The sequence below is a fragment of the Anolis sagrei genome, chromosome 5 (assembly GCF_037176765.1).
Source record: "Anolis sagrei isolate rAnoSag1 chromosome 5, rAnoSag1.mat, whole genome shotgun sequence".
Lineage (NCBI taxonomy): Eukaryota > Metazoa > Chordata > Lepidosauria > Squamata > Dactyloidae > Anolis > Anolis sagrei.
This window is the reverse complement of record NC_090025.1, coordinates 90,886,552-90,914,285: the sequence shown is the minus strand read 5'-3', so window position 1 is coordinate 90,914,285 and position 27,734 is coordinate 90,886,552. Positions and strand designations below refer to the sequence as shown.

Genomic DNA, 27,734 nt, shown 5'->3' with positions numbered 1-27,734 from the left:
GTGAGCACTCGCTGTGTTCGTCCACTTAACCAATTACAGATCCACCTCACCGTAGTTTTGCCTAACCCACATTGGACTAGTTTCCTTGCCAGAAGGTCATGGGGGACCTTGTCGAAGGCCTTACTGAAATCCAGGTACGCTACATCCACGGCATTCCCCGCATCTACCCAGCTTGTAGCTCTATCGAAGAAAGAGATCAGATTAGTCTGGCATGACTTGTTTTTGATAAATCCATGTTGACTATTAGCGATGACTGCATTTGTTTCTAAGTGTTTGCAGGCCACTTCCTTAACAATCTTTTCCAGAATCTTGCCCGGTATCGACGTGAGGCTGACCGGACGGTAGTTGTTTGGGTCGTCCTTTTTTCCCTTCTTGAAGATTGGGACCACATTGGCCCTCCTCCAATCTGCTGGAACTTCTCCCGTTCTCCAAGAACTCTCAAAGATGGTTGCCAATGGTTCCGAAATGACTTCCGCTAGTTCCTTCAATACTCTTGGGTGTAGTTGATCTGGTCCTGGGGACTTGAACTCATTAAGAGCGGCCAGGTATTCCTGGACGACTTCTTTCCCAATTTGGGGTTGGATGTCCTCCAATCCCTCATCCACTCCATCTTGCTGAGGTTGAAGACTCTCTTTTTGTGAGAAGACCGAGGCAAAGAAGGCATTAAGTAGTTCTGCCTTTTCCCTATCCCCTGTCAGCATTGCCCCATCTTCTCCTCGAAGAGGTCCTATCGCCTCCTTGTTTTTCCTTTTTCTACTGACATAAGAATAGAAGCCCTTTTTATTGTTTTTAATGTCCCTGGCAAGTCTGAGCTCGTTTTTTGCTTTAGCTTTGCGGACCTTTTCCCTACAGGTGTTGGCTATTTGTTTGAATTCTTCTTTGGTGATTTCTCCCTTTTTCCACTTCTTGTGCATGTCTCTTTTGTGTCTTAGCACAGTTAGAAGTTCTTTGGACATCCATTCTGGCTTCTTTGCACTTGTCCTATTTTTTCTCTTTGTTGGCACGGTTTGCAATTGCGCCTTGAGTATTTCACTCTTGAGAAGTTCCCATCCATCCGTAGCTCCCTTGTCTTTTAGTATCTGTGTCCACGGAATGCTGCTCAGCGTTTCCTTCATTTTTTGGAAATCAGCTCTCCTAAAGTCCAAAATGCGGGTTTGACTTGTCTTAGTTTCGGCCTTCCTTTGTACCTCAAATTGCAGGAGCACATGGTCACTTGCCCCTAAGGATCCTACCACTTCAACCGCATCTATCAGGTCCTCCGCATTTGTTAGGATGAGATCAAGAGTAGCCAATCCCCTTGTTGCCTCTTCTACCTTCTGGACCATGAAATTGTCTGCAAGGCAAGCGAGGAATTTGTTGGACCTTGTACTCTTGGCCGAGTTTGTTTTCCAGCAAATATCGGGATAGTTGAAATCGCCCATGACTACTACATCTCTTTTCTGTGCCTGTTTGGTCAACTGTTGGCAGAAGACTTCATCAAGATCTTCCTCCTGGCTTGGGGGTCTGTAGTAGACGCCTACAACGACATCTTTTTGAGTCCCAGTTCCCTTGATTCTTATCCAGATGATTTCAAGCTGGTTTCCCAGATTGCTGTCTTGAATTTCTTCTGCAGCATAAGAGTTTTTGACATATAAGGCTACTCCGCCTCCTCTCCCCTTTGTTCGGTTTCTGTGAAAGAGGTTATACCCCTCGATATCTACATTCCAGCGATAGGAGTCATCCCACCAGGTTTCAGTGATGGCTATGATATCATATTTGTGGTGTTGTGCTAGAAGTTGGAGTTCGTCTTGTTTATTTCCCATGCTCTGTGCATTAGTGTAAAGACATGTGAGCCCCTGGGATCTTCCCTTGAGCTGTTTAATTGGGATTATTGTGCTTTTGGTACGTGGTCCTTGTTGTGTTTGTGCAGCCCTCCGTTTAGCCTTCTGGCGATTCCCAGACATTATGGGTAAAGTAGTGTTCGCAAGACTGTTGTCCCCCTCCCCCGGTGGACCTAGTTTAAAGTGCGTCTAATGAGGTTTGCGAGTCTGTGAGCAAAAAAGTGTTTTCCTACTTGTGTGAGATGCACCCCATCCCTTGCCAGTAGGCCATCCTCCTGGAATAGCAGGCCATGGTCGAGGAAGCCAAAGCGTTCCTCCTGACACCATTTTCTAAGCCAGTCATTGACCTGTACTATTTTTCTGGCTCTTGTGGGTCCGTGTCTTACAACAGGGAGGAGGGATGAAAAGACCACCTGTACATTACATTCTTTTAGCATTGCTCCTAGAGCTCGAAAATCATTTGTGATCTTTTGAAACGTATGCCTTGCAGTATCATTGGTTCCTACATGAATCAACATGAGGGGAGGACGGTGATAGGGCTTGAGGAGCCTGGTGAGCCTCTGAGTGATATGGTGTATTTTTGCCCCCAGTAGGCAGCATATTTCTCGAGCCATCCCATCTGGTCTGGAAATGACAGCTTCCGTTCCTCTAAGGAGGGAGTCGCCTACTACCAAGACCTGTTTACTTTCAGGAATGACAGCGCCCCTTTTGTGCAATGTAGTGTGTAGGTCTCCAGAAAAGTGATCCTGTTGGTGTGAATTGTGTAGGTGAAAAGTGTTGTCCTCCTCCTCGACATCCCCGGTGCATTCGTCAAGGACAATCCATTGAGATTCGTCCGAGAGCCTATGGTTCTCCTGTATGTGTTCCTGTTGCTCCTGGTCTATGGTTGGGGATGGTACACCTGCAGGATTGTGCAAGTGTGAATGTTGTGAAGTGTTGTCCCTGTCAGGGCTATCCCCCGCACACTGATCAAGGATGAGCCACTGATCAGTATCTAAGCCATTCTGGTCTTCCCCAATATGTTGTGTTTCTTGGTCAGGTGCTAGTTGTGTGAGAATTTGGAATCTATTGTGTAACTGCAGCTGAGCGGAGGTATTCTGAGGAGGCTTCTGGGTCCTATGTGTCCTTCTAAGGGTGACATTTCTCCAAGCCTGAGGGTTGTCCACATCTGAGGTGCTGTTCTGTTGAGCCTCCCCGTAATGTTGGTGTGATATGGGCTGCGTGTCTAGGCCAGTGTGGTGAGTGGTGTCTAAGAAGAGCTCAAGTTCCTGAATGTCCTTAAGGGTCTTAATACGGTCCTCGAGTTGTCGTATCCTGTGTTCCATGCGAGTGATCTGTGTACACTTGGGGCAGATGTAATTGAGTAATTGTAGTGTGAAAAAGCTGAACATGCCACAGCTTGTGCATGAGATGGGAAGTTTCCGTGTTTGTTCCATCTGGAGGTTGCTAATGCTCTTGGTGTGTGATAAACTAAAGATAAATTTACAAGAATATGAACTTTACTTAAAATGGATAAACTGTTGAAATGAATATTATAATGTTTAAATGTTTTAATTTACAGTTTTAATTTAAATTTATATTTTAATTGCATGTTTTTTATGGCATTGAAAAGTTGCCTATGTGTAAAGCCTCCTTGGGTCCCCTTCAGGGTGAGAAGGGTGGGGTACAAATTTAGTAAATAAATAAATAACTCGTGATTATGTATTAATTTGAAATATATTGGTTTATATTTAGCAGGAGCTAAAATGCAATTAATTAGAGTAAGAAGTATATGTGATATAACAGTCAGATTGTTACCTTTGCTTGAGGAGAGGAAAATCAGTCCTGTTTTTAAATTTTTCTATTAAAATATTTTCTATTTTATTTTTTAAGAAAGATGGGAGTGGAATTTGGTTTTAGTTGGCAGGGTTGGGGAGTAATTGGGTGGGGTTATTTTTTGTGTTGAATTATTTTATTTGTTTCTTGTTTTAATGCCTGTGTTTGTTCTTTTTAAAATGTCAAAATTCAATAAAAATAATTGGGAGAAACAATATTTGGTTCTGAGGTTACAGAAAATTAACAGAAAAAATATGATTTTTGTTTTGTCAGTTACTTAACCACATTAATACTTTTGTTCCTTTGCACTTTATGCATATGACAACAAGGATACACATAGCCATGGTCAAGGTATCAAAAGTTATTATGGGCAAGACTAGAGCCGTTTGATTTTGCTCTATATGCAGCAACTGAAATAGACAAAGGACAAAGAGGGGCAGTGAGAAAAGGAAAGGAAAAATTGAACAATTTAAAAGTAACTAAAAAAGTGGGATCATAGAATCATTGAGTTGGAAGAGACCTTGGAAGCAGGAAAATCACATTGGCATTGAATGTCATTGGATTAATCATGACTGTCCCTGCCAAATCAGGACTGTTCAAGGGTTGTTTGGGCCTCAAAACCTTTCCCTGGGATATTATAGTTTTTCACAACATAGTTTCTCTGAATGCACAAAGAATACCCAGAAGGCACTGGCTTGTCTTGCTGGATATGAATGCAAACTTTGTGTTTTCATACTTTGTTTTCAAACTTTGTCTCACCCACCCCACCCCCAGCTTTTCTATATTTTGCTTGCTGTTGCCCTACAGCAGAACTTTCCCATTTGTGTGTCGTTACACATTAGTGTGTCAACTGCAGCGTGTAGGTGTGTAGCATGAACGTCCTCATGAACAATATAAATCTTGGAAATGTATGTTATTATCTGATGCATCATATATTTTTAAAAATATAAATGAAAGGTTTTCATGAGATAGCTCAAGTCCCCATTGTTCTGTATGTGTCTGTATATTTTATAAGGAAGGCATTGTTATAAAACGTTGGTTTAACCTGAAATTTGCTAGTAAAATGAAATTATTTTATTTACTGTACTTATACCCCACCTTTCTCACTCCATGAAATGTTTGGAAAGCTTTGCCCTAAAGTATAGTTCACAACTATCTTAAAAGTGTTGTTTAAAATTATTGTCCAGTTTTGCTCTATATTACCTCTATATCAAACATCATGAGTTATTCAGATATTTGTTATGTAGATCTGTCAGTTTCCCAAGGCAAAACTGCCTATCTAGCTATTCGCTCTCTCTACGTGGGGCTACCCCTGAAGACGGCCCGGAAATTACAACTTGTCCAACAGTCAGCAGCCAGATTAATAACAGGGGCTCCCTACAGGGGAGCGGTCAACCCCCCTGTTTAAGGAGCTCAATTGGTTGCCATTCATTTTCCAGTCCTAATTCAAGGTACAGGTTTTGACCTATAAAGCCCTAAACGGTTTGGGACCCGCCTACTTTCGTGACCGTATCTCTCTCCATGAACCAGCCCGAACCCTTCGATCTTCGGGGGAGGCCCTCCTTTCACCCTTACCAGTTTCTCAGGCTTGCCTTGTGAGTACAAGGGAGAGAGCCTTTTCCTTTGTGGCCCCTCGACTCTGGAACTCATTGCCCGGAGAGATTAGGAAAGCCCCTACTTTAGAAACCTTTAAAAAGAGTCTCAAGACCTGGCTCTGCCATTGCGCTTTCGGAGAGTAGTCACATCATTTTATGTTATTGCTCCCTCAACGTTCTTGTCCCAGAGGTTCCCCCTGCCCCAATGTATGGACCCCATTGCTCTGGCCGGCCCAGTTTTTAAAGTGTCCTGACGTATTGTCACTGTTGTTGTTATTCTGCTTAACTATTTTGATTTGCTTTGTTTATTGCTGTGTTATGTTTTTTACTGTATTGTGTTCTGTGGCTTCGGCCTGTGTAAGCCGCATCAAGTCCCTCGGGAGATGCTAGCGGGGTACAAATAAAGTTAATAATAATAATAATAATAATAATAATAATAATAATAATGGAGGCTTGCTTATTTCTCTGTCTCTCTATGAGTTCTCCCTTACAAATAGTTCTGCCCCTTTATCTCACCCTGAGTTTTTAAAATTATTTTATGTACATGCGGCCCTCCCTCTGTCATTATGTTTGGTCTCTATGTCCTGTGTATATTGTTTATATGCTTTGATGTTTTATACTTTAATGTTATGTTGTTTATTTTACTGCAGTTTGTATTTTTGTATTGTAATTTGTTGTTCGGGCTTGGCCCCATGTAACCGCTCCAGATCCCCGTTGGGGAAGATGGTGGCGGGGTATAAATAAAGATGATGATGATGATGATTATTATTATTATTATTATTACTGCAGGCCCTGGTGGTTAGGAAATAATAAAAGGATAGGGTGTAAAGGAATAATAGAAGTCTTATCAGGGGACATTAGCACAGTCATTCTGTAGGGAGAAGAGGGCTCAATAGATTTCATAGTAATAGCGATTCCACTGATGGTTCAATTTATTACTGAAGGTAATTCCAGCAAGGCAATAAATCTGCATGTCAGCAGGTAAATATTCACTTTACCAGCTGTGTCTTATTTTATCACCATAGATTTGTGCCGGGGAGGAGGGAGCACCATTTCACACCAACTACTAAGCCCAAAGAATGTCAATGAAATTATGCAAATTGATTTCCTTCATAGGTTCTGAATGTTAGCCTCTTTTAAAAAATATATATTTCTGCACATTGTTGCTCCTTTGCTTACCAGCTCCCAGAAGTGACAGCTTGTTACTACAAAAACAATATACTCCTTGCTCCAGCACCTCTAATATTGGAAGTGATGTACTTGGACAAGGTCAGGACTATGTCAGATCATTATTCTCTGGGTCCAAGAAGACTGGTGCAGATGCTTCGCCAATGGAAAAAGTAGAAAGGCAACCTATTCCATCTGAATATTACAACTCTTCAGCATCCAGGTACAGTCACAATGTAGAAGAGGGCAGAGATAGGAATATTTATGGAACCATGACTGTAAGAGATAATGTCAGCCCTCTTACTGTATAACTTTATGTTTGCTGTCTAAGTTATGGAGAGATTGTGAATTTTGAACATTCTTTTTTTTAAAAAGAAATACTTATTCCTCCCTGGAATGTCACAATGCAAAAGAAAGACAGAAGCTACAGATGTTATCTTATATGGCCAATACCCCAGTCTATAGTTTTCTGTAATTTTTGTGTTTTGTTTTTGTTTTTTTGCATGGGATATTTGTATGGCTCATAGATTCCATGCTAATCTTTAGTAGGCATCAAGCAGATTTAACACATGGCTTGTGTGTCCCCTTCACCAATCTCTCATCTCTTTTTCTTACTGCATGCAAAGAGAGAGAAAATTGGGCTTGGCGAGTCCTGCTTGCTCCTGCAATTCTGCAGGCAAGCAAAGATCTGAGCAGCACATATGAAGAGCCAGTATTATTTCAATGTGGACATCCTCTTGTGACTTATTGGTAGTACTTTGTGGCAGTACTGAACCCTTTGAATTCCAGTTCTTCATATCAATCAATAACAGGAAATAATGCTTTGTGAGCCCCATAGTTATCCACGGCATGGAGGAAACATAATCTCAGTGTGCCATTCCAGAATAATTATTGCCTTTACTGCCCTCTAACCAGCCAGTTAAATGAAGTGAAATTCATTTAATTGGTTCTTTGCAATACTTATTGCTGTTATATGTCTTGTCCTCTTTCTGGTGCTAACCATGCCCAGTGGATCTGGTTTGGAAGTTCTCCTCCCTTGAGACAATGGCCTTCCCTTATTAGATGGATGAAAGAGGCATTAAATCAGAATCAAAGTGTAAAAAGAAAATCTCTCTCTTTTTTTTAAGGATTTATTCATGTTACTTTTTCCCTGGCAGCAAGCCCAGCAGTGCTATTCTCTACTCAAAAAAGATAGTCATAAATTTATTTCTAAGATGGGGTATGGAAAAGAAAGTAGAGTCAGTCACCTTCGTCCTGCAGTTGCATATGTAATAGAAATTGCTTTGTGTTTTCCATTGAAGGGTTTACTTTCTCTGTGTCTCAAACACAATTTAAACAGTTATTAATTCTGTCAACAAAGCAAGACGAAAACACTGTATAATTATCCATTTTTCCATGGGTTTGGCAGTTTAATTCTCATTTACCCTTGTAAACCTTTCTTCAGGACCCACTAGGTCACAGGAGTTGGTGCTTATTAGATGCTATTTCAGTGTAATTGAGATGCTTATTACTTGCTGTTAAACTTATCAATTTAAAAATAGTAAAGCAAGAGTGGGAGGTCAGATTTTGCTAGGTGCAGGACTATGTTTCTCTACCCCATGTCTGTCCTTGTGTAGCCAAATTTAGAGCTAAGACTGCAGATAAAGGGATCCATGCCCTGCAAGTATTCAAGCTAAACAGAAATAGACCAGGACAGAGAAGTCACTCACTAGGGTGAAAATAAGCTGAAGAGGTCTATTCAATCTGGCCAGAAAGGATGCATGTACAAGCAAATGCTTTCAAAGGTACAACATAACATGAATACAGAGATACATTTGACAGCTATTCAAAGCTTCTGCTTCTCCACGCCCCCCTCCCCAATTAACCGAAAGAAGGGCCAGTTTGGATCCACACCCTGATTGCCCAGTGTTCAGATGACGTTGCCACCTCCACCTGGATCCTGTTAAGTATGGTTTGAAGATGAATGTGGAACTTCTCTCCTGTACACTGTTAAACCCATCTTCCCTTTTTGGATTGTGTTCTCAGAAAAGCAAATGCAGGCAATGAATTTTCATTCCAAAGCATGCCACCTTATGGTTATAAACTAGTCAATAAAATGATATTCCACTCATCAAACAGAACAGTAGACTGTGATATAATATTTAAAAAATGTTCTCCAAGTCTGTTTTCACACCTCTCAAAGCAGAGTGGGTCAAAGTAACCAGCACTTTAATCAACAGAGTGACATAATGAGGAAAACATGTGCAAAGTCTTCATTTGGCATGTGTATCAGAGCCTACCACATGGGTCAGCCTGACTTTCATCAGTGCAAAAATGTACCGGCATCCTTGCTATCTGTGCGTTTGAGTAATTTTTCATTATAAGTATAAGCAGAATCATCCACAAAAGAGAATAAAGTATTCACACAGTGGTGGCTGGTGTGTCTGTTGTAGTGAACTCAAAATGGGATCTGCACCCAAAACTTCATTTAAAGTCTAAAATAAAACTCAAAGTGCATTCATTGCACCCCTGATATGGAACTCAGTATTCACTGCTGCATTATGTATACAGTTTTTATATAAACAACTAGCTGTACCCGCCACGCGTTGCTGTGGCCAACCTTCTCTCCCTCTTTCTCTCCTTCCTTTCCTCTACTTCTTTCTCTTCCTATTTATCTTCTACTTTCCTCCATCTCTACCTGTTTCTTTCCTCCATTTCATTGCTCTTTGGTTACATCCTTTCTTCTTTCCATTTCACTTTTTTATTTCCTTCCTTGTTTCTCTACCTTTCTTTCTTTCTTTCTTTCTTTCCTTCTTTTCCTCCCCCTTTCCCTCTTTCATTCCTTCTCTCTTTCCCTCCTTCTCTCATTACTTCTTGACAGTCCCTTCCAACTCTATTCTGTAAGTCTATTTAATTTGTATTATATAGTAATATATAATAGTAACATATTATATAGTAATGTATATAACAGTATATAAAATATTGTATTTATATCTTACATAGAAAGAAGGAAAGGAAGGAAGCAAGGAAGGAAGGAAGGCAAAAGGGAGGGAGGGAAAGAAGGGAAGGAAGGAAGGAAGGAAGGAAGGAAGGAAGGAAGGAAGAAGGAAGGAAGGAGGGAAAGGAAGGAGGGGTGAAGAAAGGAGGGAGGGAAGGAAATGAAGAAAGAGAAAGGAAGAGGAAAGGGAGGGAGGGTGGAAAGAAAAGAAGGAAAAGAAAGAAAGAAGGAAGGAGGGACAGGATGGAAGGGAAGGAGGGAAAGAAGGAAAGAAAGGAGGGAGGGGCAGGAAGGGAAGGAAGGGGTGAAGGAAAGTAAGGGAAGGAAGGAAGAAAAGGAGGGAGGAAAGAAGGGAAGGGAGTGAGGGAGAGGAGTGTGGCAGAGGGAGCTACCTCCCGGTTTGGATGTTAATAGAAGAAAGAGAGAGAGAGTTAAATGTGTGCTCGTGGTGCCGGAGACAGATCTACAGAAATGAGGGAGAAGAAGAGGGAGGAAAGAAAGAAGGAGTTGGAGGAGGAAGAAGGGAGCAGGACGCAGAGGAATGGGGGAATTCAAAAATAAAACTTGTTTCTGCCTCTTTCTTTCTTTTCTCCTTCCTGCAGTGAAGGGAGGGAGGCAAGGAAGAGTTGGTGAAGAAGGCAACAGTCTCTCTCTCCCCTCCCTCCCTCCCTCCCTTCCACCTGCTGCTTCCACCGGGGCACCTTGGAGGAAGAGGAGGCGACGAAAGGGAGGGGGGGCAGCCAAGAGGAAAAGGCTGCTGCTTCTGCTGGCAAAGGAGAGACTTAGGAGCCCATCCACCATCTTCCTCCACTTCCTCCTCACTCCTAAAGCGGTGGTGGTGCGGTTTCAGATGAGGAAGGAGAAGAAGTGGAGGAGGACAGTGGGTAGGCTCCTAAAGTCCCTCCCCCACCCGCCAGCCTTCCTCGCGCAAGCCTCCACCTCCACTCCCATGGTGCCCATTCTCACTTGTGTGTGTGTGTGTGTGTGTGTGTGTGGCCATGCATGTGCGCCTGGTTCCTCATGCTTTAACGGCTGGCTGGCCGGCTGTTTCCTCGCGAGGAGGAGGGGGCGTGGCCATGGGTCTCTTTGTGGGCAATGCAGTTTCTCCTTTGTGAACATGTAGTTCAGAAGTCCTTTCTGCTTTTTGTTTTCGTGGTTTTTTTTAATGGAGAACATACATTGGGTTGTTAGGTGTCTTGTGTACAAATTTGGTGCCAATTGCCCCAGGGGTTTTTGAGTTCTGTGAATAGTACAAACATTACATTTTTATTTATATAGATATAACAAACAATGAATGGGATCTTATACTGAGTCAGAAGCGAAGTGAAATAACTACATTTTCTTATGTCTATCTATTGTAATATTGGATGTCAAGAATTGCTCTATATACAAGAGATGTATATCCCTTTCCCTTGTCTCCAGGTTATTGCATCTGTTCTAGCCTGTAATAAGCTGAAGTGTTTACTGCTATGTATGAACCCAGAGTGAGAACAGAGATATCTGATGTACTGGTTTGAGCTGGCCTGCACAACCTGTGGTCCTCCAGGTGTTTTGGACTTGGATCCCAGAATTCCTGGCCATTGGAACAGCTGGCTAGAGCTTCTGAGAGTTGGAAGACCAAAATTCGGAGGACTGTAATTTGTGCAGGCGTGGGTTTGAGTTGGACTGTGATTCTGGAGCCCAGGGTTCATAGAATCATAGAATCGTAGAGTTGGAAGAGACCTCATGGACCATCGAGTCCAACCCCCTGCCAAGAAGCAGGAAAATTGCATTCAAAATACCCCTGACAGATGGCCATCCAGCCTCTGCTTAAAAACCTCCAAAGAAGGAGCGTCCACCACACTCCGGGGCAGAGAGTTCCACTGCTGAACGGCTCTCACAGTCAGGAAGGTCTTCCTCATGTTCAGATGGAATCTCTTTTCTTGTAGTTTGAAGCCATTGTTCCACGTCCTAGTCTCCAAGGAAGCAGAAAACAAGCTTGCTCCCTCCTCCCCCTGTGACTTCCTCTCACATATTTATACATGGCTATCATATCTCCTCTCAGCCTTCTCTTCTTCAGGCTAAACATGCCCAGCTCCTTAAGCCGCTCCTCATAGGGCTTGTTCTCCAGACCTTTGATCATCTTAGTTGCCCTCCTCTGGACACAGTCTAGCTTCTCAACATCTCCCTTTAATTGTGGTGCCCAGAATTGGACACAATATTCCAGGTGTGGTCTAACCAAGGCGGAATAGAGGCATAGCATTACTTTCCTAGATCTAGACACCATGCTATTGATGCAGAATTCTGGCTACTGCAAAACCAACCACCTGTTCTCTTGATCCGTGCTCCTCTTGGCTGATCAAGAGCTGCTTGGAAGGTCTACTTGATCCGTTGTGCAGTATAATCAATGGGTTTTTTTCCGGACAACCTAAAAGAGGCAAGGGTTCATCCCTTGTTAAAGAAACCTAGCTTGGATCCTATGACCCTTGCCAATTACCGTCCTCTTTCTAATATACCATTCTTAGGTAAGGTGATAGAGCGGGCTGTACTGATCTCCGATAGATCCCCCTCCTATGTGGGGTCCCCCAGGTGCAATTTTCTCTCCTCTTCTCTTCAACATCTACGTTAGACCCCTTGCTAGTTTGGCTTGGAGTTTCGGCCTGGACTGCTACCAGTATGCGGACGATACCCAACTCCTTCTGCACCTGGAGCCTGGAGCAACGTCAATTCCAGACAATTTCACCCTATATCTGGAAGCTCTGTCGAACTGGCTACGTGCTAGCAGACTGAAGGTGAACCCGGCGAAGACTGAGATTCTCTGGCATGGCCGCCCGGCAGGTCTCACTCATCCGTTACCCACCTTCAGTGGTGCCGCCCTATCTCCATTGACCACTGTTAAGAGCTTAGGTGTCATCCTGGATTCGCAGCTGACAATGGAAACCCAGGTTACTGCTGCCAGCAAACAGGCCTTTTTCCATCTACGACAAGCGAGGCAACTGGCACCCTACCTATCTGACGAGGCTCTGGCAACTATCATCCATGCCACGATCACGTCTAGGCTGGACTATTGCAATGCCCTGTATGTTGGCCTTCCGATGTATATGACCCGAAATCTCCGTATTGTTCAGAATGCGGCAGCCAGGTTACTCACAAGAACGCCCATGAAATGCCGTATAACACCAGAGCTGCAACATTTACATTGGCTTCCAACTGAGTACCATGGCCTGTATAAGATGTTAGTTCTGACCTTTAAAATTCTTTCCGGCCAGGGTCCATCGTACCTTAGGGACCGCCTCTCCTTCTCCCATCATCGGAGGTCGCAACGACCAGCCCAACGCAACTTACTCTATATACCGGGTCCTAGAGAAGTGCACTTGGAAAATACCAGACGCAGGGCTTTTTCTATTTCTGCCCCTGCCTTATGGAATTCCTTGCCACCCTATATGAGAGCCATGTGTGACTTAGGGCCTTTTACTCTAGCACTTAAGACCTGGCTTTTTACTAGAGCATTCGATCTCTGTTAATTTTTAAATTCTGTATGTATGTATTTTATCTTTTACAATTTAGCTGTAAATCGCCTAGAGCATTCTCGGATGGAGGGCGATTAATAAGTAATTAAATATGATGATGATGCAGGCCAAAATTCCATTGGCTTTTTTTGCCGCCACATCACATTGTTGGTTCATGTTTAACTTGTTGTCCACGAGGACTCCAAGATCTTTTTCACACATACTGCTCTTGAGCCAGGCGTCCCCCTTTCTGTATCTTTGCATTTCGTTTTTCCTGCCAAAGTGGAGTATCTTGCATTTGTCCCTGCTGAACTTCATTTTGTTAGTTTGGGCCCATCTCTCTAATCTGTCAAGATTGTTTTGAATCCTGCTCCTGACCTCTGGAGTATTGGCTATCCCTCCCAGTTTGGTGTCGTCTGCAAACTGGATGATCATGCCTTCGAACCCTTCATCTAAAGCATTAATAAAGTTGTTGAACAGGACCGGGCCCAGGACGGAACCCTACGGCACTCCGCTTCCTGTTTGGCCATGAAATCTATTAGGTCATCTTAGGCTCTCTCAGCCTCAGAGGAAGTTGCAAACCTCTTCTGAACCACTTTTGCCTAGAAAACCCTGTGATAGATTCACCTTAGGGTTGCCATGTGCTGTAAATGACCTAAATATGCACAACATTAACAACTACAACTGGCTACTACTAGGCCCCCAATGAATGTGACTACTAGTGATTCCCTACATACTGTCTGATGGTGCTCTTGATTGTTGTTGCTGTTTCAACAATTTCCAATGTCAGAGAAAGGAAGCTAGAATTAACATTTTGGAAAAAATTGAAAAATGCAGTATTAGCATCCTTTCCAGGTTAAACGTTGCTTTGTGACTTTGGGAATATAAAATCCATTTATATTTATATATCTTGACCTGGCATAAAATTGCCATGTTGATATATTAAAATTATACATTATTCGGAGTATAATTACAAATCAAGCTTTCAAAACCTTTAATATTTTTATTACAAATGGAGCTGCAGGAACCCGGTGTGGAAGGAACATCTGAACCATCAGGATCCTTTTTGGGTTTGCCAGTTTGAGGATGGACCAAACAAAACTCTTCTTAAAAGAAGGATATCATTAATGGTAGTAAAACAAATGAAATTATGTTTTCTCTTCTTGGACTTTATAGTGTCAAGCAAACATAACACTGGCATTCCCATTAAAAAAAACCGAGGAAAGGAAACCAAGAATTGTATTGATCTGATATTGTATATAAGCGTCTTCTTCTCACACAGTTGTTAGAATTGATTTGGGACAGTAAATATATGAACATTTCATCTTAAAATGTATTATTTCAGAATTCAAAGACTGAATAACCTATCAGGATGGGGGCTTTGGAGGAAAAAATAGCTGCTCCTGTAGGAGAGATGAAGCGGAATAATAATAAAAATAACAATAACAACAACAACAACAATAATAATAATATAGAAAAGCCAAGGTGTAAGAAGAGTTCACTTCTCCAGGCAGGAATCTTCCAAAAAATGATGATCCCTTCTTTTCCTGTACTGGTAATCCCCAATTGCTGCAGGGAGCCTGAGAAGCAATAACTCAAGTTTTCTTCTGTTTTTATTTTTAGTGCTGTTGGGAACCTTAAAGTAGTTGAAGTTCATTCAGGTGGCCATTATGTGAAGATTCTAAACACATCTCAAGATAAAGAAGAGGAGATTGGAAACCATACACTCCAGCAGAACCTCAATGGGCACCCAATAGCAGTTTACAAATTCCCTCCAAGGATCAGAATGATGGCCAACACTTCATTAATAGTGAGTGAAATAGAAAGGATGGGTTGAATTCTACTGTTAGAATGCAAAGTAATCTCCAGATTGACCATATGATTTATATTAAGTGCTAGCAACTCCGCCTATACCAGACACAAATGACTGGCCATTTATATTGGTTGGAGGCATGGTGTAATTCTCACACCTTGTTATAGTTCCCAAATATTGTGCAGCAAACTGAACAAAACTAGCACAGGTCAATGTTGGTTTCAACCAACTCTAAAAGTACAATACCACCTTGTATCTGTGAGGGACATGTTTGTGGACTTCATATGGATATGTGAAACCATGGATAATAGTGAGTCCAGTTGAAATGAAGGATTTCTAGCCTAGTCATCCTGGAGGACCTAAAATGCCGAGAGAGGACATATTTTGTCAGGCATGGATACTGGATACTGGTCCCGTAGTTATAAAGGTTTGTGTTGCAATCATAGCTGTAATCAGAAACTGCAATGTTGCTAGGCAATGTTTTAAGCCGAATCCCCTAGGGGAGAAGGGCGGGATATAAATAAAGATGATGATAATAATGATGATGATGATGATGATGATGATGATGATGATGGGAAGGTTCCCAAAGTGTGCTCTGCGAAGCCCTTGAGACTCTATGAGTGATTGTCAGGGGCTCTGACAATAATAATAATAATAATAATAATTATTATTATTATTATTATTATTATTATTTATATACCACTCCATCTCTCCGAGGGGACTCAGAGCGGATCCCAGGAAACATCACAAAACATACAAAGTAAAAAAAACAACATAACCATAAGATTAACAAAACAAAATATAAGCATAAAAATGTCGCCATAACACACATTTATTAAAAGAATCCTGCCTGTTCAAGGCAATAAAAAAATTTAAAAGGCCGGGCCAAGATTTGTGTAAGCCCAAAAATTCTAGGGGGGGCGGGAATTCAGTGCAATGCTATGGCAGGCAACAATAATATTAGGTGCGGGTCTGTGGCTGTTCATTCCGGGGCTGATTAGAGGAAATGATCTGGGTAATTGGTAGGAAGAATAAGGCCGTATTCAACAATGTGTAGGGCTGAGTTAGAACTGGTCATTTTCAAAGGCTTGTTGAAACCACCAGGTCTTCAAACTCTTACAAAAGGAGGGGAGGAATGGTTGCTTCCCTTCTTCTCCTCCTCCCTCCTCCCTCCTCCTGCTTCCCAGGCCATACCTTATTATGTCAGAATATGTTAAAGTATGCAAGGTGTTTTAAATGTAATTTCATGTAGTTGTAATATGGATGCCACAAGATTGTATGTTTATGTTTGAGGCTGTGAGATAGTAGCCCTGAGATACTCTCTGAGCTGAGTTGTAAGAGAAATTAGGGAGTATCTGATATCTGCCAAGCAGCCAAGCAGCTGCAGAATTGTTTACTTTTCTACTTCCTTTGTTCTGCCTACTGAGTACTTCATGTTTTGTTGCTTACTGGAATGGATGTGTTTTGAACTGGTCTGAGTAAATTGAACCTGCTTTGTAACCAGAAGTCTCCAGAGTCCTTGATTTTTACCAAACCTGTGTAAAACTTCTGCACTAAACGCCAACATATTATTCATACCATATACATATTGTATGTAATATTCCTCATAGAACATAGGCAGATAGCACTAAACATTAAATATTTTGGGGGGCTCTGTGAGAAATTTTTGCTTCAAAATGGACTCCTTGGCTGAAAAAGTTTGGGAAATCCTGTTCTGTTCTACTCTTTAATAATTCATTAACAGAATAACATCCTTGTGGGTCAGAAACCTGAACTAGAAATTTCCTATGTTTATGCTGGGAATTGTACTCCCAAAGCACAGAAATAGGTAACGTGTAGTTTACATAGTTACACCACTGTAGGAGGAGGTACCAGTATAGAAGACAATACAGTGACAGAAGTAAAATTGCCACAGGGACTTTGATAACAGTAGGCTTTTTTTATCTGAGGAAAAGGTTGGTCTGTGAGCTCCCAATTAGGATGGGAGTTGGTAGCGCAACTTTATCTTGTTTTCCCTGCTGGCCACTCCACCCAGAACATGTTGTGTTTTACTTTAAAAAGTGCCTTGATGGCTTGTTACAACAGCCTACACCACCAGTAGGATTATACCACCCACCCTCCCAAACTAACTTTTTCAAGATCTGCACAATATATGTAGTTCTTGTAGTCATAGCCCATTGAGAAGTCAGACTTGGCCACGGTGGTCCACACTCTCGTTACATCTAGGATAGACTACTGCAACACACTCTATGTAGGGTTGCTTTTTGAAGACTGCTCGGAAGCTTCAAACAGTCCAAAGAGAGGCAGCCAGGTTAATAACTGCAGCGGCCTACAGAAAGCATACAAACTCCCATGTTACGCCAGCTCCACTGGCTGCCAGTTTGCTACCAGGCACAAATTCAAAGTGCTGGCTTTGGCCTATAAAGCCCTAAATGGCCCCACCTCAATTTACCTGTCTGAACACATCTCCCCCTATGAACCATCACGAAGATTAAGATCCTCCAGGGAGGCCCTGCTCTCTGTCCCCCCATTGACACAGGCGTGATTGATGGAGACGAGAGAGAGGGCCTTCTCGGTGATTGCCCCCCGCCTATGAAACTCCCTTCCTGGTGAGATTAGATTGGCCCACTCCCTCCTATCCTTCAGAAGGATGGTAAAAGCTTGGCTGTGGGACCAAGCTTTCAGGACAGTGCAATAAGGCAGCGATAGGAAACTTTACCAGGCCAATTTAGATATGACACAGATGACCAAGACAGTTTTAAATGGTATATTTTAATATTTTGATAAATGTTTTTAATGTTTATGTATGAATTCTTGTTTGCCATATATATGTTTGCTGTGCTCCGCCCTGAGTCCCCTTCAGCATAGGAAGGGCGGAATATAAATGTTTTAAATAAATAAGTAAGCTTCTTTTGATAAGGAAAATTCACTTCTGGTAAAGTGGGTAGAAAATAGAAAAGCAAATGGAAGTTAAAACACCACCTTTGTCTACCATTTCCCTGTTATCTCCTCATTAACTACTTATATTTACCATGCTGTGGGAGAAAACCCATCTGAAGAAGAGAGATTTGGATCTGGGAAACACTGCTACTGTCCATCATTCCCCTGGAGGCAGGGACTCTACTTACTATATATTTATGTTGTGAAGAAATCTGAGGGATAGTTTTGTGTTGCATTATTGTCTTATCTGTTGTGTCAGGTGTGGGCTGCTTGTTCTAAAATGCCGCATAAGCCTCCAACTGACTACCTCTGGAAGGATATGGAGAAATTTAAGCCAGGACCAGCATGCACCACAATCCTTTGCAATCCTACTGGGCAGGTAATTATTATTATTATATCCACCTCCTATTTCTGATCCAGCAGGTTATAAATCACCTTCGGTGATTTTCCCCAATCCCCAAATTGGTAGCATTACAAAGTGAGAGACTGCAAATCATTTCACCCTTGAATTCATTTTTGCTCTCTTTGCAGTCCTTTGGTGATTTTCTGTGTTTTTTTATTTTTATTTGGATACCCAAATTATGTTTCTAAATGCTCAGGTGAAATTTTGTATTGTTACATTGCTAGAAAGGAAGTTTCATGATGGTATTGCAGAAATTCTTATTGGAGGGCCAATGTCCTCATTCCCCCTCCCTGCAATATCTACACTTCTGTAAGAACCATATTTTTTTCATTTCAAAGTTGTAGTGATTAAGGAAGCAGCTTCAGGCAAACAGAAGTTAGGCAGGCACAGTGAGCTGAGGTGAAAACATTGAAGTAGGCACATTGCAGTCCAATTGTAGTATATTTTGTTTGAAGGATCAGATGGTAGATAATGGGAAATTCATTTTCAGAAACCCTGGATAGATACTGCCAAGTCAAGAGTAAGCAATTCTAGGCTACATGGACAAATACTTTGACCTTGTTGCAAACCAACTGCCTTTCATAATGTTATATTACTGAATGCCATACTTTCTTCTCCCACAACATTCTGGAGGGGCTTCCTGAGTTTAAAAATTAACTGCTTTGTTTGAGAGGAGGGGCTTCCTGAATTTAAAAATTAACTGCTTTGTTTGAGAGGAGGGGCTTCCTGAATTTAAAAATTAACTGCTTTGTTTGAGAGGAGGGGCTTCCTGAATTTAAAAATTAACTGCTTTGTTTGAGAGGCGGGGCTTCCTGGTTATCCTATATAAACCAGCGTCTGAACCCAAGGGGCAGCTGGGCTTTCCACAGAAGTTGAGGAAGCAGGAATCCATTTTGTTTCCTTCTGCTTCAGGATAAGCTTTGTTTAAATTTAACTGCTTTCAGTGCTGCTTGTTTGAGAGGAGGGGCTTCCTGAGTTTAAAAATTAACTGCTTTGTTTGAGAGGAGGGGCTTCCTGAATTTAAAAATCAACTGCTTTGTTTGAGAGGAGGGGCTTCCTGAATTTAAAAATTAACTGCTTTGTTTGAGAGGCGGGGCTTCCTGAGTTTAAAAATTAACTGCTTTGTTTGAGAGGCGGGGCTTCCTGGTTATCCTATATAAACCAGCGTCTGAACCCAAGGGGCAGCTGGGCTTTCCACAGAAATTGAGGAAGCAGGAATCCATTTTGTTTCCTTCTGCTTCAGGATAAGCTTTGTTTAAATTTAACTGCTTTCAGTGCTGCTTGTTTGAGAGGAGGGGCTTCCTGAGTTTAAAAATTAACTGCTTTGTTTGAGAGGAGGGGCTTCCTGAGTTTAAAAATTAACTGCTTTGTTTGAGAGGAGGGGCTTCCTGAGTTTAAAAATTAACTCCTTTGTTTGAGAGGAGGGGCTTCCTGAATTTAAAAATTAACTGCTTTGTTTGAGAGGCGGGGCTTCCTGAGTTTAAAAATTAACTACTTTGTTTGAGAGGCGGGGCTTCCTGGTTATCCTATATAAACCAGTGTCGCGTACACTCAGTAACATATACTTTCACCCCTGCATACAGACAACAACATAAAACACACACCAAGAGGAGGTCATTAGCAACCTCCAGATGGAACAAACACCAAAACTTCCCGTCTCATGCACAAGCTGTGGCATGTTCAGCTTTTTCACACTACCATTACTCAATTACATCTGCCCCAAGTGTAAACAGATCACTCGCATGGAACACTGTATCCGACAACTCGAGGACCGTATTAAGACCCTTAAGGACATTCAGGAACTTGAGCTGTTCTTAGACACCACACACCACACTGTCCTAGACACGCAGCCCATATCACACCAACATTATGGGGAGGCTCAAGAGAACAGCACCTCAGATATGGACAACCCTCAGGCTTGGAGAAATGTCACCCTTAGAAGGACACATAGGACCCGGAAGCCTCCTCAGAATACTTCTGCTCAGCTGCAGTTACACAATAGATTCCAAATTCTCACACAACTATCACCTGACCAAGAAACACAACATATTGGGGAAGACCAGAATGGCTTAGATACTGATCAGTGGCTCATCCTTGATCAGTGTGCAGGGGATAGCCCTGACTGGGACAACACTTCACAACATTCACACTTGCACAATCGTGCAGGTGTACCATCCCCAACCATAGACCAGGTGCAACAGGAACACTTACAGGAGAACCATAGGCTCTTGGACGAATCTCAATGGATTGTCCTTGACGAATGCACCGGGGATGTCGAGGAGGAGGACAACACTTTTCACCTACACAATTCACACCAACAGGATCACTTTTCTGGAGACCTACACACTACATTGCACAAAAGGGGCCCTGTCATTCCCGAAAGTAAACAGGTCTTGGTAGTAGGCGACTCCCTCCTTAGAGGAACGGAAGCTGTCATTTCCAGACCAGATGGGATGGCTCGAGAAATATGCTACCTACCGGGGGCAAAAATACACCATATCACTCAGAGGCTCACCAGGCTCCTCAAGCCCTATCACCGTCCTCCCCTCATGTTGATTCATGTAGGAACCAATGATACTGCAAGGCATACATTTCAAAAGATCACAAATGATTTTCGAGCTCTAGGAGCAAAGCTAAAAGAATGTAATGTACAGGTGGTCTTTTCATCCCTCCTCCCTGTTGTAAGAAAACGGACCCACAAGAGCCAGAAAAATAGTACAGGTCAATGACTGGCTTAGAAAATGGTGTCAGGAGGAACGCTTTGGCTTCCTCGACCATGGCCTGCTTTTCCAGGAGGATGGCCTACTGGCAAGGGATGGGGTGCATCTCACACAAGTAGGAAAATACCTTTTTGCTCACAGACTCGCAAACCTCATTAGACGCACTTTAAACTAGGTCCACCGGGGGAGGGGGCAACAGCCTTGCGAACACTACTTTACCCATAATGTCTGGGAATCGCCAGAAGGCTAAACGGAGGGCTGCACAAACACAACAAGGACCAAGGACCAAAAGCACAATAATCCCAATTAAACAGCTCAAGGGAAGATCTCAGGGGCTCACATGTCTTTACACTAATGCACAGAGCATGGGAAATAAACAAGACGAACTCCAACTTTTAGCACAACACCACAAATATGATATCATAGGGATCACTGAAACCTGGTGGGATGACTCCTATCGCTGGAATGTAAATATCGAGGGGTATAACCTCTTTCACAGAAACCGAACAAAGGGGAGAGGAGGCGGAGTAGCCTTATATGTCAAAAACTCTTATGCTGCAGAAGAGATTCAAGACAGCAATCTGGGAAACCAGCTTGAAATCATCTGGATAAGAATCAAGGGAACTGGGACTCAAAAAGATGTTGTTGTAGGCGTCTACTACAGACCCCCAAGCCAGGAGGAAGAACTTGATGAAGTCTTCTGCCAACAGTTGACCAAACAGGCACAGAGAAAAGATGTAGTAGTCATGGGCGATTTCAACTATCCCGATATTTGCTGGAAAACAAACTCGGCCAAGAGTACAAGGTCCAACAAATTCCTCGCTTGCCTTACAGACAATTTCATGGTCCAGAAGGTAGAAGAGGCAACAAGGGGATTGGCTACTCTTGATCTCATCCTAACAAATGCGGAGGACCTGATCAATGCGGTCGAAGTGGTAGGATCCTTAGGGGCAAGTGACCATGTGCTCCTGCAATTTGAGGTACAAAGGAAGGCCGAAACTAAGACAAGTCAAACCCACATTTTGGACTTTAGGAGAGCTGATTTCCAAAAAATGAAGGAAACGCTGAGCAGCATTCCGTGGACACAGATACTAAAAGACAAGGGAGTTACGGATGGATGGGAATTTCTCAAGAGTGATTAGCCAAACGCTTGCTCGTAGAGCCAAGTCTTGACCTTCCTCCGAAACGCCAGCAACGAGGGGGCCTGTCTGATGTCAACTGGTAGGGCATTCCATAGCCGAGGGGCCACCACCGAGAAGGCCCTGTCTCTCGTTCCCGCCAATCGTGCCTGTGATGCAGGCGGGACCGAGAGCAGGGCACCCAAACATATTGTAAAGGCACATTTGGGGCTCCAAAAATACAGTAAGTCCCCTGAAACCATTGTTATGACCTAAGACTATTAAATTATACCACTTCTGGTACTGAGTCACTCTTGAGGACCTAGAAATTCTGTTGGTCTTTAAACTCGTAAATTTTAATTAATTTTATACCTTTTATCTTGATATGTTTTGTTCCGTTCGTTTTTTAAAGTTATGTGTGAAATTGTAATTTTGCTGTCATTGTCCAATTTTGTAATGTCTTTATTATTCTCTATGGGGATGTTGATTTGGTTTGTGGGATTTAGGGTGGTTTCGGTTATTTTGTTTTTGTCTAGTACTTTATAGCATTAAATATTTGCCGATATTTGTTGTAAACTGCCCCGAGTCCCTACAGGGAGATAGAGCGAGATATAAATAAAGTTTTATAATAATTATTATAAGTATGCGGGGCGGATTGTACAGGAGGAGAACAATATAGCAAAATGGTGTGTCTAATATAAAATGGCAAAATCAAAGTTTGCTTTTCGGAATTGAAAAAAAAATATTTTCAAGCCATGGTTACTATAGTGGTTTGAAAATTGGTAACTTTTATCTCTTCCTTCAGGCTGTCGCTTGGTACACTCCCATAAACTGGAACCAAAAGCAAACAAAGGAAGATGAAGAAAACAGTAAAATCAGTAACAACCTTACACAGCCCATTAGCGGAGTTCAACAGCAGCAAGACCGGTGGGAAACTAGGGCATTTGACTCATGGCGAGGAAGTGACACTCAAAGTAATACAAAGGGGAATGAACCAGAATTTATTTCAAGGTAAATTTATTGGATAAATTGACTTATTACGTAGGGGTCCATAGTAGATGCAAGCCTGTACTTCACCGGAGCTCCCCAGAGGATGGTGTCAAGAACAATCCAAGAGGAACGCAAGCAGAATACTGACACTGGATGTTTCTTACTCTCATTAACTCTGTCAGAGTATCTGATTAGAGGACATCTTTAAAAATCTTCATCCATTTGTCCCCTCATTAAGGATAAGGCATCTACATCTTTTGGAAAAAGTAGTCTTTGTTATGGGAAACTTGGATTTCCTTGAATCAAGTCTCAAATGAGCAATATCAGCAAAGCCCATAAGAGAAGATGTCAGCATTTTGCCATTGTCTTTTGACACTAATATTTGAGGTTCTATAACAGCTTATTTTAATACAGGGATCCCCAAACTAAGGCCTACAGGCCAAATGTGGCCCTCCAAATGTTTCACTCGTCCCCTGCCCTAAACAAAGTTTGAAACAACATAAAAGCACACAACAACAACAAAATCCTAATGAAATTGACCATTTTATCAGCTAAAAGCAGCCCCACACTTCCAATTGAAATACTGGTAAGTTTATGTTAGTTAAAAAAAATTCTTCATTTTGAATACTGTGTTTTTCTTTCATTTTTTGCACTACAATTCAGGTATGTGCAACGTGCATAGGAATTTGTTAATTTTTTTCAAACTATAGGGGGATCATGAACTGGCCCTCTGTTCAAAAAGTTGAAGAACCCCTGTTCTAAACGTTATTATTAAAATAAACCTTCCATGAGAACTTTTTTTTTGTCACGTCAGGAGTGACTTGAGAAACTGCAAGTCACTTCTGGTGTGAGAGAATTGGCCGTCTGCAAGGGGACATCCAGATGTTTTGATGTTTTATCATCCTTGTGGGAGGCTTCTCTCATGTCCCCACATGAGAACCTGGAGCTGATAGAGCTGTGGTTCTCAACCTGGGGTCCCCAGTTTACCAGCTTTTAGGATTTCTGGGAGTTGAAGGCCAAAAACATCTGGGGACCCCAGGTTGAGGACCACTGAGGGAGCTCATCCCACGCTCTCCCCGGATTCGAACTTGCGACCTTCAGTCCTGCCGGCACCGGAGTTTAACCCACTGCGCCACCGCATGAGGACTTAAAAGTGGTGTGAATTATGCATTCAGTGGCAGGCCTGTAGCCGGGGGGGGGGGGGGGGTTAGGGGTTCACCCCACACCCCCGAAATTTTTCAGGTTAAAAAAAAAACCTGGTTTAACCAAATCCCCATGCTAAGTCTATGAGACGCAAAAAATTAAGAGTCCCTCCAGAACTGCAAGCAGTATCTCAAGCAAATATTGACAATTTATTCACACTTTCATTACTTGCAGCAATAGCCGATGTAGCAAAGCAACCAAGTTGGGGGGGGGGGGGGTGTTGAATGCTCTCATTAAGGAGGCCAAACTTGGTGGATGTGGTTGACAGGGGTGGAGCTGCAGGCTATTCAAGGCAGCTGTGCCCCGTGCTGTGCTCTTTGCTTCAGTGTGAGCTAGAAGGCAGGTTTCAACACACACACCCCGAAATTTACAACCCCCTCCGAAATTTTCAACGCCCTACCCCCCCCCCCCCCATTTTTTCTGGCTATGGCCCTGGTCCTTCCAGGCATTTTTGAGGTCCGCACTCTTTAGCTTCAGCTATGTTCCTGGATTTTTCACTGTAGCAGAATTAGCACTGTAGAGACAATCAAAGAGAGAATATATTGATGCTCAGGAAAGGGAGATACAGCCTCTACAATGAGTATTTAAGTAGTCTGTCCAAAGTGAATAGTTGCTAGTCCAGTATCAGTGTGTCTCTTTAGGCTACATGCTTTCCTTCAAAGGAAGGAATTCTTTTAAAATGGGGTGATTTTTTCCCCAGCTCTGAAAGATTTTCTGGTACTGTTCCATTATCCTGGTGGAGGCCAAAAGTGGTTTTCCTGTTATTCCCCCCACACATGTTGCCGTCAAAGAAACAACCCACGTTTATGAAATGGGAAGCAGGGAAAAGTTATAGCAAGCAAAAATGGGGGGAATGCTTTTCCTCCTTCAACTCCCCCCCCCCCAAATAAAATGGACGATCCTTCTCTGTCTAGCTCCCCCTTTTGGCCTCCACCCGGATAATGGACCAGTACTGATTTTCTAAATGAACACTTTTCTTTTTATTTATCCAGAGAAGAAAAGATACTGCCCACCCTGTTCCCTGTTCAAAATCCTTGGTGTCGTAGTCCAAACTCATCCACACATCCTCACTATGTTCAGGAAAGATATATAGCCTTGGGCGACAAGAGCCACATGTACAGCCAAACCAGATCACAGCCAGTACGACCGGGTCCAGATCCTGGTGAGTTAAAGGGCTTTGATAGAGATATTATTTCTTGTTTTTCTTTCCTTTTTCAAAACATACTGACAGTAGATAGTATTTACCATGGGTGACAGGAGTGAAAGTTTTCTATCAGAGCTTCCTCTTGCATCAGGCTTGTCAACACTTATTGGTAACACTTCTCTTGTGTTGGTACAAGATGTTTGCTGTTAGGAGCCTCTTCTGGAGAGTTAAAATGAAAGATGAGGTTTCATCAGGAGAGGCCCATTTTGTCGATTGCTTTGTTAATGAGGCAAGTGCGAAGAAACTGCAAAGGGGCTGCAAACATCATGGGGAGATGCCAGCAAAAGGTTTTGTTGTCTGTGGAACTGCATTTCATCAGGAAGGATTAAAAGGAACAGAATGCATGTCACATCACTATTTTAGGTTCAAATTGATGAGCATACCAGAGAAGAAGAGACTGATTGCAACCCTCTCTGAAAACACAGCTCTGGTGTGTAGTGTGTGTGTGTGTGTGTGGGAGGAAGACAGCGGGAGGAAGACAGAATGCTGATCCTTACTCTATTTCCTGTATAACTTTTTGCCTTCCACAGGATGTATCCACACTGCACTATTATAGCAATTTGGTATCATTTTACTTGATGCAGCCTGATCCTGTGGAATCTTGGGACTTGTAGTTAGGTGAAATATTTCTGTAGGTCCTTGAATTATAGGGGAAAGGTAAAGGTTTTCCCCTGACATCAAGTCCAGTTGTGTCTGACTATGGGGTGTGGTGCTCATATCCATTTCCAAGCCGAGGAGCTGGCGTTGTCTGTAGACACCTCCAAGGTCGTGTGACTGCATGGAGTGCCGTTGCCTTCCCGCCGGACTGGTACCTATTGATCTACTCACATTTGCATGTTTTCAAACTGCTAGGTTGGCACGAGAATTATAGCCCTAAAGTATTCTGGCAGATAATTCTTGCTGCTTCTTAACCTACAAGTCCCAGGATTCCATTAGATCAGTGGTTCCACAACCTTTGGTCCTCTAGTTGTTTTGGACTTCAACTCCCAGAAATCCCAGCTAGCTTACCAGCTGTTAGGAATTGTGAGAGCTCAAGTCCAAAAGATCTGGAGGACCAAAGGTTGTGGACCATTGGATTAGATGGAGCCATGGCAATTGAAGCAATAGCATGGATTCACCCTCAGTTTAGCCTGGACTCAGAAGTTAATACAGCAGAGATAACAACAACCTAAGAGAATAGGTTTTAAGGGAAATAATCTAGAAAGAATCCAGCTCTCCTCACCTAGTATTATTCAATTTAAATACTAGACTTGGTTGATCAAGAAAAAATTTGGTTCTAAACTCATTTCTTATCTAGGGGGCGCCAGCATTTCTAATCTGAGAGGATTTCCGAAATTTCCAATTTTAAAATTTCGATATTTACGAAATTTTGTAAATATACGAATCGATTCGTTAATGGCGGATGCGATTGCGCAATAAAAAACCTCCAAACGGGACAGGGGGAACTTCTGAAGCTTCCCTCTCCTTCTGTTGTTGACTGTTGGTGATAAAACTAACAACTAACCAAAACCAAACTATATTATATTATATTATATTATTATAATATTATTATATTATATTATTGTATATTATATTATATTATTATATTATATATCATATATTATATAATTATATTATAATATTATTATTGTATATTATATTATATTACATTATAATATATTATATTATAATATATTATAATATATTTTATTATTATGTATTATATATATTATATATTATATTATTATAATAATTGTATATTATTATTTCATATTATATTATATTATTATATTATAATCGCCTGCGGGCTGATATGGGCAGGATATAAGTGATGTAAATAAATAAATAAATAAATAAATTATATTATATTATTATATTATTGTCGTGGACCAGATGCCTTAAAGGAGCCAGACACAAAAATAAAGGTCCAAACAAAGTTTAATAACACATCAAAAATAGCTACAAACACTTAATTCAGCGTATATAACAAGAACTTAAAGTCTGTAGCAAATTGGTGTGCAAAAAGTAACTTTGCAAATAATCCGGATTATACTGGTATATAATTTGGGAATAACAGAAACTTCAAGCAAACGGCTTCAAAATCACAGAGGTGAGAAAACACAAGGAAACCAGGTGTAAGCAAACAAAAGTGTTGTCAAAAAACAGTCCCAAGTCGTGTAGCACATCCAAAAGCAGAAGATTAAGTACTTACAGGATTCCAGTTTTAGGAGCACAATAACTCTTGTTTACAAGGGTTTGAAATAGCTTCTCTGTAATAACCCAGCTAAACTTCCTGGGAGGTTAAAACTATTATTATTATATTACTATATTATATTATATATTATATTATTGTATATATTATATTATATTATATTATTATATACAATATATTATGTAATTATATTATATTATGATATTGTATATTATAATTGTGTATTATTATATATTATATTATATATTATATAATATTATTATAATATTATTATATTATATTATTATATA

At 41.7% G+C, this 27,734-nt stretch overlaps 1 protein-coding gene across 1 annotated transcript in view; it reads left to right on the top strand.

The window, feature by feature from the left end:
* The first annotated feature begins 6,421 nt into the window (after positions 1 to 6,421).
* Positions 6,422 to 27,734, top strand: part of LMNTD1 (lamin tail domain containing 1) — a 66,785-nt gene continuing 45,472 nt past the window's right edge. Inside the window, exons 1-5 of the mRNA XM_060778259.2 lie at positions 6,422 to 6,620; positions 14,486 to 14,672; positions 17,875 to 17,994; positions 22,662 to 22,867; positions 25,042 to 25,211. Of these exons, the coding sequence (XP_060634242.1) occupies positions 6,562 to 6,620; positions 14,486 to 14,672; positions 17,875 to 17,994; positions 22,662 to 22,867; positions 25,042 to 25,211 (742 nt within the window). The 5' untranslated portion in view covers positions 6,422 to 6,561. The remainder of the gene's footprint in view (positions 6,621 to 14,485; positions 14,673 to 17,874; positions 17,995 to 22,661; positions 22,868 to 25,041; positions 25,212 to 27,734) is intronic.